Source organism: Boleophthalmus pectinirostris, unplaced genomic scaffold (assembly GCF_026225935.1).
Source record: "Boleophthalmus pectinirostris isolate CB_2022bp ecotype Guang Dong unplaced genomic scaffold, ASM2622593v1 HiC_scaffold_4, whole genome shotgun sequence".
NCBI lineage: Eukaryota > Metazoa > Chordata > Actinopteri > Gobiiformes > Gobiidae > Boleophthalmus > Boleophthalmus pectinirostris.
In genome coordinates, this window is record NW_026571353.1 from 28,140,375 (window position 1) to 28,157,235 (window position 16,861).

The 16,861-nt window shown below is 38.2% G+C and overlaps 1 protein-coding gene across 2 annotated transcripts in view; it reads right to left on the reverse strand.

The window, feature by feature from the left end:
- ipo11 (importin 11) overlaps positions 1-16,861 on the reverse strand; it is a 280,362-nt gene that overhangs the window by 178,929 nt on the left and 84,572 nt on the right. For both annotated transcript variants that reach the window (XM_055161532.1, XM_020932323.2), the window contains exon 16: positions 7,756-7,882. In XM_055161532.1, coding sequence (XP_055017507.1) covers positions 7,756-7,882 — 127 coding nt within the window. The remainder of the gene's footprint in view (positions 1-7,755; positions 7,883-16,861) is intronic.

A 16,861-nucleotide genomic window follows, 5' to 3' on the forward strand; every position in this document is an offset into this window, starting at 1 on the left:
TTCAGTACTTACCTTTGTACCTTTTCAAGCTCTTCATTGGACTTGCACGACTTGAATTGCAAAAAATAACTGGAAAAATTTGTGTGATCTAAAATTTTTGACCAGTAACTTCAAATAATTTGAAAGATAACCTGACAATAGTATTGCAAGTGAACACTAATTTCAGGAGATATATATATCAAAACACGCACAGAAATGATAAATTATAACTTTTCATGAAAAGATTTAGAATGCTTTTTAATGTAATTGTATTTGTAATTGTAATTGTAATGTAAAATTGAGATTTGTACAGTTTTTGGAGTACCATAATTCTAACCCTGTAGTTTAGATCTGTGCAAATATGAATCTGAAAAGTAATTCTTGCATTAGTTTTTCTCCCCACATCACTCAACCCGATCACATGGTTATTTTATGTTGACTATTTGTTGGTTATTTGTTGAAAATGACTTTATATTGTTTTCTCATCTTTGTGATATCAAAATCAGTATCTTGTTTCTTCCTTAGTGGAAAAATAGATTTTAGAATGTCTGTATTGTGAAAACACAGTGGAAAATAGTTTGAAGGAGGAGACGGATCAAATGGGATTATGCAAACAATTCATAATTAATGAAACGCCCTGTGTATCTGCAGTTAGCATCTTAATTTCCAAGAGTAATTAACTGCAGCCAATTAGTCCAGGCAAGGATAAAGACTATTCCAAGATCTGCATTCAGTAAAGCAACATTACATTTGGATCTGGGTGAAATGCTCTGCGAGCTTCTTTTGTAATTATGTCATTTGGTATCCTTATTTTATCATTTTCATCATTTTGTAGTTTTATGACCAATACAAAATTAATGCTTTAGTGTACACTAATGTGATCCAAACCAAATTATTTTGGAGTAAGCACTTCATTAAAAGGTCCTATCAGTGGCGGAGTTAGTAATTTGGGGGCCCTAGGCGAACTTGAGGTTGGGGCCCTTACTATAATGCACTGTTTTGTCGGTTTTTTGTTGTTGTTTTTTTTTTTTTTGCATTTCTTTAATATGTATTGTCTGTTTTTCCCCATTGTTCATGAGACACGCGCATCTTTATTTCAGTTATGGTGGATTGAAAACTTGTCTTATTAGTCAGGTCGCCTACTAGATAACCAGAACTAAAAGTAATTTTATTTTTTTGCTAGTACAATTACATTTTTGTTCACATCAATTACATATGATTATGATTATGGTTACGGTTATGGATTATGTTAAAATCAGGGTTCAGCTGACAAATCCGTTCTAACATGAAAGGAGGGAATGCTTTAACAGTTAAAATAGATCTGACAATTAGTTAATATTTTGACGGTGTTTTCTTGTTTAAAAGTAAACTAGTCTCATTTAATGTCATATTAAGAGAAAATCAAACTGCTCTGAGGCCTCGACCATTAGTGGCGTCCGATTACTGTTGCCTAATGGTAGCACCGCCTCTGGGTCCTATATTACACAAAATGGATTGATGGATTAATGGATGTGAGCTTTAAGCCATGTTCAGATATTCTTACCTTATCAGAAACATACCTGGAGTTGTTGTTTTTTTTCCATTTCATTCACACATCCTGCATTATTAATATGTATAGATCTTCAAAGCTCAAAATGGTCTCTTCCATGAAGCGGTAGTTTTCAAGTTAACAGCTACTGTTTACCTTTTGTTCAGCAGAGACCAGCAATTAGGGGCTCAAATTATCCAAATGACTCTAGTGAATGTGTGTGGAATTGCTATCACCTCCTGTACTATATTTGGACAGAGTTATTTCCTTTTGAGCGAAGAACTCAGACTAAATATGCAGGGTTTGTGTGTTGAACAAGTCCTGATACGTTTACGATAAGGAAACAATATAACATAGATCAGAGAATAGCGTAATATAGGTCCTTTTGTCTATCTCCATAGTATAGCCCGAAGGCATGATACAAATTATGAGCATAACAACAACAGTGTAATTAATCCTTATTGTAAAATGTATCTGCTGTCTGATGTGAAGATGCACAATTTATTAGGTAAAAAAAAAGCTGAATGATAAAAATAACCATCAATTTGAGCGCTAATGACATAGTTCAGATACAGTCATGAAATATTTAGACCTCTGTGACTGCACCTGCTCCACATTGTCTCAATATATTCACTTCACATTAATATTTAGAGTACACTGTTATTCCCAGAGCCGAACTGTGTGAAGGCTGTCATAGTAGCTAAAAAAAGGAAGAAATATACAGGTTACGCATGAGGACTACATGGGGAGAACTTTAACCTGACCTTAACATGTCCAGTCCGTTACCAGAGCTGAGGTAAATACAAGGTTTCAGTTCAGATTTTAATGTATTTCTCATGTAGCACATTCAATAAGTGTATAGAGCATTTCATTAAACGCTGATATTCTTGCAAAATCAACTTTCAACCAAGCTTTTAACCATTTTATAATGATATTCACTCATTATTAGCTAAAAATTTAGACTCTGTGTCACAAATGTGTTAAGTGTTAAAAAAAAAAGTTGTACCCATATTTCTAAAATAAGTGAAAATCCATGGTAAGGCTGTGCAACTAATTGAATTTTGATCGAGATTTCGATTTGTATGTCAAACGATCTCCAAACTCATAATCGAGATGAAACAAGTAAAGCTTAACAAAGTTTATTTTGGGATATTTTTTATATAAATAATTTTCTACATAGAACAGCTGGATATATAGTTTATTTTGGATACATTTATGTTTTTCTATGCCTTATTTCATGTTCTAAGTATATTTTAATCTTTTTCTTTTGTTTTAAACATCACAAAACTGCTCTAACGTACATATTTGTAGCTTATGTTTATTTTCAACTTGAAAGTTTTGCATAATTCATTAATAACAACGTTTTTTTTTTGAGAGAGAGAGAGAGAGAGAGAATTGCTAAATAAATGCATCGTGTAACTAGGGCTGTCGCAGTTAGTTAATTTCTCATGCGGTGCAGTATAGAGGCTCAACAGCGCAGTATGCAATGATATCGCACCCCCTCCCCCACCCCACATCCCCCAGAGTTACAATATTTCCAGCGGCACTGAAAACTCTCCAATGATGCACTTGTTGCGCAGATGCACATGCACCTTGGTTGTCACATGGATATAGCTTGTGTAGCAAGAGAAGTAACATTTGGCAAGTGCCGCTGCATCTCTCCAGCTCTCACTGTGGCAGCTCGGGTCAGAGTCCTGCACCAGGTCAGGCACCCGTGGACTTAAGGGAGTTCCTAGCATGAGCACGCGGAGCAGGTGTCTGCAAAGCACAATCAGGCGACAGCCGCACTTACCTCCATGTGGTGCGGAGCTCAGTGTCGGTTCTTAACCCTGCGGTCACCAGACGGTCTATGCGGGTGTGCCTTAGTCCTGGGTTTGTCCAGTATTATCATGGGCACGGGCGGTAACGGGTGCAATGTTAACAGTCCAGGCGGGTGCGGGTCTCTGGAGCCGTGCAGGACTCTGGGTCGGGTCACGTTGGTGACGTGCAGTGATCGTGGTGGCCCAACATCCACCGTGGTGGGCCTCTTAATACCGCGGTGATTCATTTTTGTGGTTATTGCGACAGCCCTACGTGTAACTAAAAAATAATCATCTGAATAATCGTGATTTCAATATTGACCAAAATAATCGTGATAAGGATTTGTTCCATAATTGAGCAGCCCTAATCTGTGGCTTGTTGGGCCTCTCATGTAAGCAGTTAAGAAGTCAATGATTTAATTTCCATTCGTTAGCTGTTACAGATTAATATTGCTGTTACCAATGAACTAAATGTAAAAGAAGAAATTCGTATGGTACAGTTTTATTACCAACAGCCAAATTATGGATTCTTTAAACTTGAGAATTCAGGGGGAAAAAGGAAAAATACCTGATTGCAGTACAGTGAAAGATAAAGAATAGTCTGTGACATTCAAAACAAGCAGGACTCTGAGATTTACTGACCCAATAGGCAGTAATCCATTGCTGAGGTGCCCTGTGGTTTCATTGAGTCCGGGGACCCTCAGAATGAATGGGATGTCAGCCGGGTCCCATTAAAAGAATCGCTAAACTGTTACAGACATGTCCTCCATGGCAACGCTTAGTGGGAAATAATAAACCGGATCTTATTTTCAATTTTATGCGAAATGTTGCTCTGAAAACCAAACATATCAATAGCTGAAATAACAACAACATTACTTATTTACACAATTATACAACAATTAATCCTTATATTTTCCATCATCACTGCTTGAGTCCAGACACGCTCACTGCAGGAAAAATCAATACGTACCAATAACTGATTAGTCTAATTTAGCCAACAACTGGAACTAGTTTAAATTGCAAAGATGTAAACAGAACCGCCATCTCGATTCATTTGCCTGAACAAAGTGGTCTCTCCGAAGTTACGAATGCATTAAAACTACTTTGACAGACAGAAGGTAGTTTGTCCATTAGGCTATTAAACCTGTATGAGCTGTAATTGATCTGAGGCAACATGACGTCCACGAGGATGTAATTGGTCCAGAAGATATTGACGAAGTACCACAATAAGAGAAGGGAAAGAAAGGGGGGAGTAATGAATCAATGAATGTATCAAAATAAAACCAAAAATAAGAAAAAAAAAAAACAAAACTATTTTCTTCATTATTTGTCTCTAAAACCAAATTAAATTGGAAAAACGGATAACAATTTATTTTTTTTCAGTTTTCGATTTTGTGTTTAAATGAACAATGGAAAAAACGGGTAACGACCGTTTCCTGTTTCAGTGGCTTAAACTGCAATGCCGGACTTTTGTGCCGCATACAGACTAAACCAGGTCTGAACCAGGAGTGTCTGGACGGAGGTGCGCGTAGACTGTTGGGTGATCAGGACTGAGACAAGGACCAGACCGGGACTGAGACTAGGACTGAGATGGGACCAGACTGGGACAAGACCGGACCCAGACCAGGACAGAGACCGGGCCCAGACCAGAACTGATACCAGGACTGAGACCAGAACGGGACTGAGACCGGGACCACACCAGAACTGAGACCAGGAATGAGACCAAGGCCAGATCGGGACTGAGACCGGTCTGGTCCTGGTTCAGTTCTGGTTCAGTCCTGGTTTAGTCCTGGTTGAGACCTGGTTGAGACCTGGTGTAGTCTAGGTTTAGTCCTGGGATTAGTCGTGGTTCAGTCCTGATCTCACTCCTGGTCTCAATCCTAGTCTGGTCCTAGTCTCGGTCCTGATCACCTGACAGTCTACGTGGGTGCACCTCCGTCCAGACACTCAGTCCTGGTTCAGTCCTGGTTCAGTCCGTATGTGGCGCTAAAGTTCGGCATCACAGTTCAAGTCACACAAATAATGAAGAAAACTGTTGTTTTTTTCATTTTCTTATTTTTGGTTTTATTTTGAAAAACGAATGAACGAATGATTGAATGATACATGGGTTGTAATGTTGAAATGTTATTTCCTCAATATAAACAGACCTGAAGCTGTGTTTTGTTTCATTCTTACATGTTTAACACACAAACCCTGCACATTTAGGCTTAGAGTTCTTCTCTCAAACTGAAAGTTGCCTCTTCCACCTTGTGATGTCAAGTGGTAATACAGGAAGTGCTCCATTGTGTTTTTAAACTCCGTAACCTACACTAGTCATTTGGATAATTTCAGCCTTGGAATTGGCAATCTTTACTGAACAAAAGGTAAAAGGAGCTGTTAACTTGAAAGCTACAACAACATGACATCACAAGGTGGAAAATGGATATTGTTAAAATGTATTTCTTTGTACAATGTTGTTACTTTACTTTTGTTACTTTACAGCTGATGTCAACATTCCCTGGGGGGGTGATGCTAACTGTAGGCTCTGCTCTGTCTGAAGCTCTGTGACTCAAGTTAGGCTTTAATCTGAGCTTTATTTTAACACAATCTGTCACTTTCATATTTGTGTAATTTAAGATTTGTAAGATATCAAGTCACACACACAATTAGGATTGAATTTATAACCCTGAAATACACAGTAACACCAAAGCAATATTATCATAGTAGATTTTAGAGGCAGATAGATACATAATTATTTTCTCAAGCCAAAACCCTAGAGCATTAAAGTTGCTTAATGTTATTGCATTGATTTGAAAAAGGGCACTCTATTTTTATATTTTCATAGGCCATCTAATGCAAAGGTAATTATGCTGCTGCCCCCATTGATACTGTTTAGTGTTTGCAAGGGGTATTGCCTCATGCATATTTTATATTATTTGTGTAATTATAATTATAACATAATCCCACTTGATCTACCTAGCTAACATAACTCAGACCAAGTTTTAATCAAGAGTGAAAACAAAACACAGCTATAGTTTGGACTTTTTAATTTGGAAGTGTAATATATTTCCATTTTTTACTGTTGACTCAGAAACCAATTAGGACTTCACACAGGACAGAGAGACGACCGCACTCACAGTAAGAATGTGTTTCTCATGGTATTTTTGAACCATAAAAACACTAATGTTATAATATCTCCATGGAGACAAACACAAGGCATACCCCCCCACAAGAAAAGTTACTTGGTACTTTGCAGTGACATCATGCTGGGGGTGTTCTACATGTGTGTGGAATGTGGAATGTTCATCAGGTACCACAGTGACACAATGCACACCTTAGCAAGCAATGCCAAAAACATCATTTCTAGTGTGTGATTGTGTTCTTTTCTGTGTAGACTCTGGGCACCTGACTGGGCGACAGGTGCGTTGGAGGAGTGAGGCACTTAGCTGTTTTCAAGAAAAGAGTTGTCTTGAAAACAACCTAATATGTGACTGTGTTAAAATAAAGTTCAGATTACATCTAACTCTGTGGTCTCCAACTTTTTTTGCGCCACGGACCGATTTTATATCTGACAATATTTCGCGGACTGGAGGGAGTTAGAGGGATGTCGGAGCTTATGGGAGGAGCTGCGGTAAGGTTAAGTCCTAGCTAAATCCTGTTTTAGTCTTGGTTTTAGACCTATTTTAGACCTGTTTTAGACCCTGTTTTAGACCCAGTTTTAGACCCAGTTTTAGACCCAATTTTAGACCAGGTTTAATTCTGGTTTAATTCTGGTTTAGTTCTGGTTTAGTCCTGGTTTAGTCCTGGTTTAATCGTGGTTTTAGTCCTGGTTTTAGACCTATTTTAGATCCTGTTTTAGACCAGTTTTAGTTCTGGTTTAGTTCTGGTTTAGTGATGCAGCCCACGCAAGGGGAGGAGGGACAGTCCATGCGGTGTAGTCGAGGGGGGACGGTCCACGTGCCGTACGGGAGGGGGGACAGTCCATGCGGTGTAGTGAGGGGGGTGTTCACGCTTTTGCGGCCCGGTACCAAATGACCCACGACCCGGTACATGGGGACCCCTGGTCAAACTTAACAAAGCTTCAAACAGATAAGTATTTTCAGTTAGCATCACACCCCCATGGAATGTTGACGAAATCAGCTGCAAAGTATCAAGACGTTAAATAACTGTATGGCTCATGTGGAATACGATATCAAAGAGACAATAAATGCAAAACTAAGCAACCACAGTCTAAATAAATAAAAGGGATTGGAATAAACACTAGACATAAGTTATGGAAAACTGGAGTGTTGTGCTCTGTGGAGAAAATTGGAAACATAATTGCAGCTATTCGGCGCAGTTAGGCAGTGAATTGTGTTTGTGGAGCGGCCTGTGCATATTTATGACCAGTTTCAGTCAGTGTTTTTTCTGAGGAAGTTCAGTAAATAATGCTAAAAGGTTTTATAGTGCGAGTGCGTCTGACAGACTTACCACCAGGTCAGGGTCCTGCATCAGGGTCAAGATGACTTCATACAGCAAAGGTCGGAGGTCAGGTTTGAACTTGACTGAGATCCACTGTCCTATTAACCAGATCACACGCCTCCGGATCAGCTTGTACCTAAAAAAAAGAAAGATCAGATTAGAAAACTGCAGAATATGGGTCCTTTAAGGAATGAACTCGACTGTCTAACTGTTATAATGTTGTTTCTTTATCAAAAACAGACCTGGAGTTCTGTTTTAGTCAACATGTTTAACACCAAAATCCTGCATATTTAGGCTGAATTCCTTCCTCAAACTAAAAACACAGGGAGTAGTCCACTGTGTTTTTAAACCTCATAGACCTTCACTAGAATCATTTGGATAATTACAGCCTGGAATTGCCGATCTCTACTGAACAAAAGGTAAAAGGTAGCTGCTAACTTGAAAACTACTGCTTCATGACATAACAAGGATTTTGAGCTTTGGAGATGTAGACAGACTTATAATAATGCAATAATTATAGTTTTCAGGTTTAGAATTTTGTTTTCATCAAAAGGTGCTTTACTTTTCCAGTAGGGCATCTGTCACCCATCTGAAAAGTTTTGTTAAATGTTTTTTGTTTTGTGTTTTTGTTTTGTTTCAGTTTCAAGCTGACAATGCTGCTGGTTTTGAGAGTGCCCTTGTACGCGCAGGTACTGTGTCTGACACTTGATAAACAAAAGCACTTTTCCTAAACAGCACAGAGCAATATCCTCTAGAACAAGGGCTTGTTGTCCAGTTCTGATATCTTTTTACTTCTCTTTTACTTCTCTTCATCAAACTACATTAAAGGAGCTAGATCAAGTTGGACAAAAATGGTGTACCCAAATTAAATCAGCATATTTGTTTTGATTGTTTTGTTCCAAATGAGAGTTTTTAATTTGCCAAGCATTCTGCAAAAATGAAAATTGGTTGTCTATTCACTAGTACCTTGAGCGTTTTTTTAGTGGTTGTTTGTCAGTCCAATTTATAACGCAGTAATTCAGGACGGACAAGATTGTTGAATTTAAATACAACCTTTGTAATTTTGTATTTAAATTCAACAATCTTATCTGTCCTGAATCTTATTAGGGGTGTGCATTGCTTTGAGACTGACGATACGGTACATATCATGATTCACATGTCACGATTCAATATATCACGATATATCCCGATATTAAAACAATGGATCATATACTGCAATTTATCAATATCACTTCTAATAATACAGCCAACTACACCTTCAAAAGAACACAATTGTATGAAATATTATTTATTTATTTTTTATTTTTTTTGCTTAGACTGCTGCCCCCCGCAACCCGGCCCCTGATAAGTGGAAGAAAATGGATGGATGGATTTTTTTTGTCATGAGTACAGTGAATCTAACAAATGAAATTTTGGAGAAAAATTCAGATGCATTTTGAATCGATTCAAGAATTGTGCAATAAAGTATTATGATATATCACTGAATCAATTTTTTCTTACACCCCTATGTCTTATAGAATGAAAATTGCTGTAAGTTATATGTTCCATGGTCCTACCTACTGAAAATCGTTCACTTTTTTGTCTCTGATAGCCTTTTAATTGTCTGTGGGTGTTCATTCATAAGTTATTTCTGTTTCATTTGATGCTAGTCTCTCCTAACAACACTGTTGCTGAAACTACCTGCGCAGTTATACAAAAATAATGTACGGCCGTTAGCTTCACTGCTCATAGTATATTTGATTTAATTCTCTGCATGTTGGCATTCTGTTACATTCTACTCATTTCACTTAGGACCCATTTTGCACATATCATTTTATCATTTTCTCACTATTCTATTTGCTTGCTGTCACTAAAATTGCCTTTATATTGCCTTTTGAGCTACTCTGTCCAAGTAATTTCCCTCATGGATCAATACAGTTAGAACAAGGTTGTCTTTACGGTGCATTAAACATAGATATATTTGTTTGGCTTCTACATCTCCTGCATAAAAATACAGCACTCAATAGAGCAGGCTGATATATTTTTTAAATGAGGAGGTATTTTACTTCTATGGGGTAGTAACTGCCAACACACAACATATTTAGATCACCATGTTACTTTTCATTGTGTTGACTGCTTTATTCACCAAAAACAATGCATTAACATGTTTTATACGTTGCACTCAAAGGCTACGTTCAGACTGCAGGGCTTAATGCTTCAATTCCGATTTTTTTGTGAAATCTGTTTTTGCGAGGTCGTTCACATTTCCAATTAAATGCGACTTGTCTGTGACTCCAGTGTGAACGGTAAACGGCCCGAAAGTGTCCCGCATGCGTACTGGAGGACACGATGACGTCAACCCCACGCGTCAACCGCAGCGAGCGTGCTCTGTGTTTACGGAAGTTGTCCAAACATGGACGCGAGCATTGAGCACCTGGCGATTTTACAGTTCCGGTTTCCGCCTGCAGAATAGTGACGTTTGTCGCTTGCTGATGACGTGTAGGTCGGACGGATGCGCTTTGGCCGTTCAGACTGAAGTCGCATGTCAAAAGATCGGATATGTATCGGTTTTAGGACCACATATCCAAGTGGCCTGGGTCGCATTTGAAAAAATCGGATCTGTACTGTTCAGACTGTCATTAAAAGATCGGATACAGGTCACATAGAAACCAAAAAATCAGATTTGGGTCACTTCAGGCTGCAGTTTGAACGCAGCCTAAGTCACTCCCCATTCAGAGCAATATCAAGACACAATCAGCGTGCACACCGCTAATAAAACTACTGCACATCGCATCAGGTTTGTCAAGTCGTGTACAGTTTTGTATCATGCTTCTGAATATTGACTTGTGGGTCGAGCACTGTACAGAATCTTACAGCTAACAAAATAGGGTTTAAATAGGGCCTGGGAGAGATCGCTGAATTACGCAAACATGCACGGGTGACACCTCTTCAGGCATTTTTTTATTTTTTTTTTAATGAGGAAACAATGTTATAACATGGTAGAAAGTTTAAAGTCTTATATTAGGCAAAACTGACTCTTGTGAACTTTAGCCATGTTATCAGTGGTGTAGTGCGGATTTTTTAAGCGGGGATATGCGATTCGTGATGTTCTCGATGTTATTAACATTAACGCCATTCATAATAAACACCTTCAGAACAGAAACCATGACTGAACCAGTAGGACTAAATAGGGACTGAACCAGGACTAAAACAGGCTGAAAACAGGACTAAACCAGGACTAAACTAGCTCTAAATCAGGATTAAAACAGGTCTAAACCAGGATTAAACCAGATCTAAACCAGGACTAAACAGGACAAAACCAGAACTAAACTAGCTCTAAACAAGGTGTAAACCAGCTCTAAACCAGGACTAACACAGGTTTAAACGCAAGACTAAACCAGGACTAAACCAAGTCTAAACCAGGTCTAAACAAGACTAAACCAGAACTAAACTAGCTCTAAACCAGGACTAAACCAAGACTAAACCAGGTCTAAACCAGGTCTAAACAAGACTAAACCAGAACTAAACTAGCTCTAAACCAGGACTAAACCAGATCTAAACCAGGTCTAAAAACTAAACAGACTAAACCAAACTAACTAGCTCTAAACCAGGACTAAACCAGGTCTAAACCAGGTCTAAACAAGACTAAACCAGAACTAAACTAGCTCTAAACCAGGACTAAACCGGATCTAAACTGGGTCTAAACCAGGATTAATCTTGGACTTGAGAGAGAGAACCCCAAGCCCGCAGAGCAGGGTGTCCACAAAGCGAGAACGGACGACGGCAGTCCTTAGCCCTGTGGGACGTGGAGGTCCGTGCTGGTCCTTTCGCCTGCAGTCACCCAAAAGTCTACGGGGGCGCACCTCTGGGCCCATCTGACACTCAGTCCTGGTTCATTCCTGGTTCATTCCTGGTTCAGTCCTGGTCCCTCATGTCGCAGGTCACTCTAGAGCAGTACTGGAGATATCTTGAGCCTATACAGGTTGTTTTCACCATCGCCAATAGCTCCGGTTTCACATTTAAGTTGTAGCTATATATATATATATATATATATATATATATATATATATATATATATATATATATATATATATATATATATATATATATATATATATATATATATATATATATATATATATATATTATATTTTTTTTTTAATTTATTATTTTTTTTATCTCATGTCGGGAGAAGTGGGGGGACGGCGTACCCCCACGTACCATGCCCACTACACCCCCTGTATGTTATAATATTGTTACCGCCTCAAAAACAGATCTGGAGTTGAGTTTTGTTTCAATCACACACATTGGAGTAACCCTTTCTTATTAGTCTGGCAATATCTCCAAACCTCAAAAGGCACATTTCCACCTTGTGATGTCACATAGTGGTAGTAAGTCAACAGCTTCACATGATCCTATTGAAGGTGTGTGGAGTTTAAAAACACAGTGAAGCACTTCCTGTATTACCACATGGCATCACAAGGTCAGTTTAAGAGAAGAACTCAGGCTAAATACGCAGGGTTAAACATGTGTGAATGAAACAAAACACAACTCCAGGTATAGTTTTGACAAGGAAACAACATTATAGCATAGATCAGAAAATAGCGCCTTAAAAAAAAAAAAAAAAAAAAATCAATTTCACATAATACTCCCTCTTTACATATAATTGACTATAATAACTGACTAGACTAAATACTTAACAATGGGATTTATAATATTTGTACAAATGAGTTTCAGGCTACGTAAGATATAGTTATCAGTTCTGCTTCCGTTCCTCCATTCCTTTCTCTATCATTAACGTTTTTAGCGTCTGCCAAACTGCTCTAGGCTTTAGCGATAGCAATTAGTGGCAATCGCTGTCTACCTCCCCGCGCGATTAAGAGGAAACTCAACTGTGTGTGTGTGGAATAATGGCTGGGTTTCAGATCACATCACAACATTCTAATGGCCAATGATATTTAATACAGATGGGGAGCAGCTGAAATGAATATTGTTGAAATGCAGGTTTTTGTCCAACTACCGTGAGTTTTTAGGGTCCAGTCAATTATAGAAATGATCAGGTTGAACATTTTATACCTTTTAGATATTTCATAGCAAAATACAGTGTAATCAATCGGTAAAACTGTCTCTTAACCCCATCTGGGAGTAAACCAAAACCACTATCTAGAATCTGAAAGCTGCCAATCGATACTTTGCATTGACATCATGCTGGGGGTGTTCTGCATGTATCTCTATAGTGGAATGCTCAGTAGTTGCCATGGTGACACAATGTGCACGTTATAGCAAACACTGTCAGAGCTGTTATAAGATTGTCCGAAAACTCAATAAAAAATACAAAATAGATTTAAACAACACATTTTCAATACGAGTGTTCATGGTTGTGTTTAGGGGGCGTGAGTTTTCTCGATATACATCTCACAGAATGATATTTATTGTGATATTTTAGTGCAGACTTAGAAAACGGTTAATTTGCTACGTTTTCCTCTTAAAATGCCTTCAGAAGACTTAATCCAAAGAACTAAGACTTAAAAGTGCTTAGAACTGTTATATCTTTGTGTAGCCTACAGTGAAATGGAGCAAAGGATCATGGTCTATGTAGTTCCCTCTGTCTTTTTTAGTTATTGCTGCACCATAACTCTTAATTTAAGCTAAGAGACTTGCAATTCGATATATTGTGATGGGCCACGATATTATTGTGAGAACTCTGACGATACAGTATCACAATATTTCGCTATTGTTACATCCCTAGTTAGTATCACACCCCAGAGAATGTTAATAACATCAGCTGCAAAGTGTCAATATCACAATATGTCAAATTTTCATATTGCTCCCAACGCACATGATTGGATAGCATGAGTGGTATCATATGGTCTGGCACTAGTACTCATTGCACAGTTGTGTTGGTTTATTTCCTAGGGAAAATACTCAAATTAGGCAGTGAAGAGGCAATTTTATTTAGCACTACTGTTGTCATAACAATGCAAACAATAGCTCCAAGGGAAGGTTAAAGTTTTAGCCAACCACTCAGTGTGTTGGACATAAAACTCTTTAAAACTATAATTACAAGTTATCAACATCTGTGGATAGCTCATTATTATTGGAAGGAATCCGGTGTCCTAAAAATATTGGAGAGCTTTTGTAATCTCGGGAGAATAACTGTGCGGTGGGGAAGGCTGCAGAGACACAGGGCTGAGGTGTTCATTCATAATGAAAGGTCACATATGACTCATCTTCTGAAGCAGGCTCTTCTGGACGGCAGCAGTGCTCGGTCCGCAAGGAGAACTGAACCATGACCGCGTACACACATCTGGACACATGTGAAGTCGTGTCTCTGCCTATTGCCTCTCAATTCATTTTCTACAAACCAATAAGAATAAACAAAATATGTGTAAATGTCTTTTTGGTAGTTTTGATGACTAACTACTGATGAATAACTGATAATTATTTAAGTAACTATTACTGCAAGTATCAATTACGTTGACCACCCAGCAATAATTTAGTCAATTTAATAATTACCGTATTTTCCGGGCTATTAGGCGTGCTCTTAAGCCTCCAACTCAAAAAATGAACACGCACCCCGCAATCCAGAGCGCCCCATACACGAATCCACACAGGTGTCCCAGCACGACTTCAGTAAACTACAAAGCCGCACCACCCGCACACAAACATGCACGGAGCAGACAGCGACTGCGCAGCGAAACACACCCACAGCCACACTCATCACTCCACGCCGACGAGGAAGGGAACGAAGGAACAAACCAAAAAAGCGACTGCAATGTGCCACTTCTAGACACAACTGAACAACTGAGTCACTGCGAACACGCCGACAATCCAGCGGTCCCAGACAGCACCCTCCCTATGAACAAAGCCAAGAGTCACCGTGAACGCACCAAACAAAGTCCCACTGACCCATCGAACTGTTGTGTTTCGTTTAAAGTCCAGTGCAGTTTATTTGTGAAAAAAGTTCAAAAATAGACCATTTAATGATAGTGCGTCTTATAATCCAGAGCGCCTAATAGTGCGGAAAATATGGTAGTCAACTAGTTTAACAATTTCAATGCATTTTTAGAAAAATAAAGATTGAAATGAGAATATGTACAAATAATCCAAGTGTAATATTGATGAAAATAAATTGTTTATTCCTTTTAGACATTAAAAAAAAGTCTTGGCTCCTACAACAGGACCAGTCAAAAGTTTGGACACACTCGCTCATTTTCTTTCTTTGTTTTCTTTTTTTCTTACTAGTGTCTTCATTTGAGATACATACAGATACATACAGAGGGCATTATATAATGAAAAATACAGTATATGGTATTTAAAAATAACTAATTATATTTTTTCAACAAAGAAAATAGAGGCTAATTGGAGGATTTGATTAATATATATAAAAAAAATAGCAGAGTAATTTACTTTTTTCCCTTTGCTACATAATTCCATAAGCCTTACCTCATATATTTGATGTCTTCTCTATCAAATGCATAAATTAGTTAACACATACAAAAAAAAAAAAAACTGTATGTGTGATCCTTTTGACCAAAGCATTTCTGTAGTCCTCAAACAGTGAGTCATGGAGGTTTTTGGACCACTAAACAAACACTCCTCATTGCAGTAGAGACAGACATTTCTTGCAGGCAGATTGATTTAAAAATCTATTGCAATTTTACAGACAGATAATAAAGGTCTTATATCGCGCACTAATCAGACTTTTCAAACTACTTTAGGCCCCTTAGCATTGATATTTCCTGCAGTATAACTTTATGATCAGAACAAGACGAGCGAAGGTGACGTACTTCAAAAACATACAGCAGCAATGTAAAGTCAAACACCGTGTAGAGCAGAATAAATAAATAGCAACTGTATAACAGACATGGGCACACTTGAAACAACAACAAAATATTATTGATGAGGTGTCATAATATGGTTAGAAGTCCAGTTTTCACAGTAATCATATGCCTTCCTATAAAGATCCTATATTATGCAAAATTGACTCACTGGAGCTTTTAGCCATGTGAGAATGTTGTTACTAAAACATACCAAGAGCTGTGTTTTGTTTCATTCAAACATGTTCAGGTAACCCTTTATTACTGGAGCAAAAAGTAAATTCAAGTAAAAGTATCACATGAAAAAATGTACTTCAAGTAAAACTAATAGTAGCTGTTTAAAAATGTATTCGAAGAGTAAAAACTAGAGCCATTTTGCATGTATTTTTTGAGGTTTAATAAAATATTTACCATATTTTTCGGACTATAAGTCACACTTTTTTCATGGCTTGGGTGGGCCTGCGACTTATACTCCGGTGCGACTTATATATTAAAATTTTCACACTGACAGCACTGATAGTCGCGAGAGGGCGCTCTAGACTTGTGTGTTAGTATCTATTACTCCTGTAGCATTGTCATTTCACACTCTACTGCGCATGTCTCCTGTAGAAAAAGCTGCTGTCCTGCTGTAAGTAGTGAAATACGCAGCTGAAAACAGTAATTGAGAAAGCAGAAAAAAGTTTGGCGAGAGCAAGAACTTGTGTGGAACTGACGGAAAGCGGGGATGGAGAACACAGCTTCACAGCAACTGGGCGCGTGCACCACGCAACTTTCCTGGAAGTCACTGGATGAATCGACAAAGCACAGACTTCAGTGACAACCGAAACCATCCGGTCAGGATTCAGAAACACCGGAACAATTCTAACTGGAATTGATGCTAGAATCGAGTCTGATGACAGCTACGTAGAAGAGGAAGCTGCGCTCCGTTTACATCATGGCTCTATGGTTTATCTCCGGAGTTGCTCAGAAGTGACACTGAGGATGAAGAATTCAGTGGATTTAGTGATTTGGAGTGAGATCGTGAGTTTGGTAAACATATGTTCTGTTGTTTATGCTATAATTATCTGAAAAACTGTTAATATGTTACGTTAACATATTAGCGCCTATTCAGCCTGTTGTTCTCTATTCTGTTATAATTATGATAACTTATACTTTTAACTATGTCGGTTGCTGGTCTCTGATTTTATAAAATACATTTCCCCCAAAAAGTGCAACTTATAGTCCGGTGTGACTTATAGTCCAGAAAATATGGTAGTGATTTTGATTTGTGTTGAATTTTGTACAATAGGATCTGTTTAGGTTGTTTTTATGTGTAT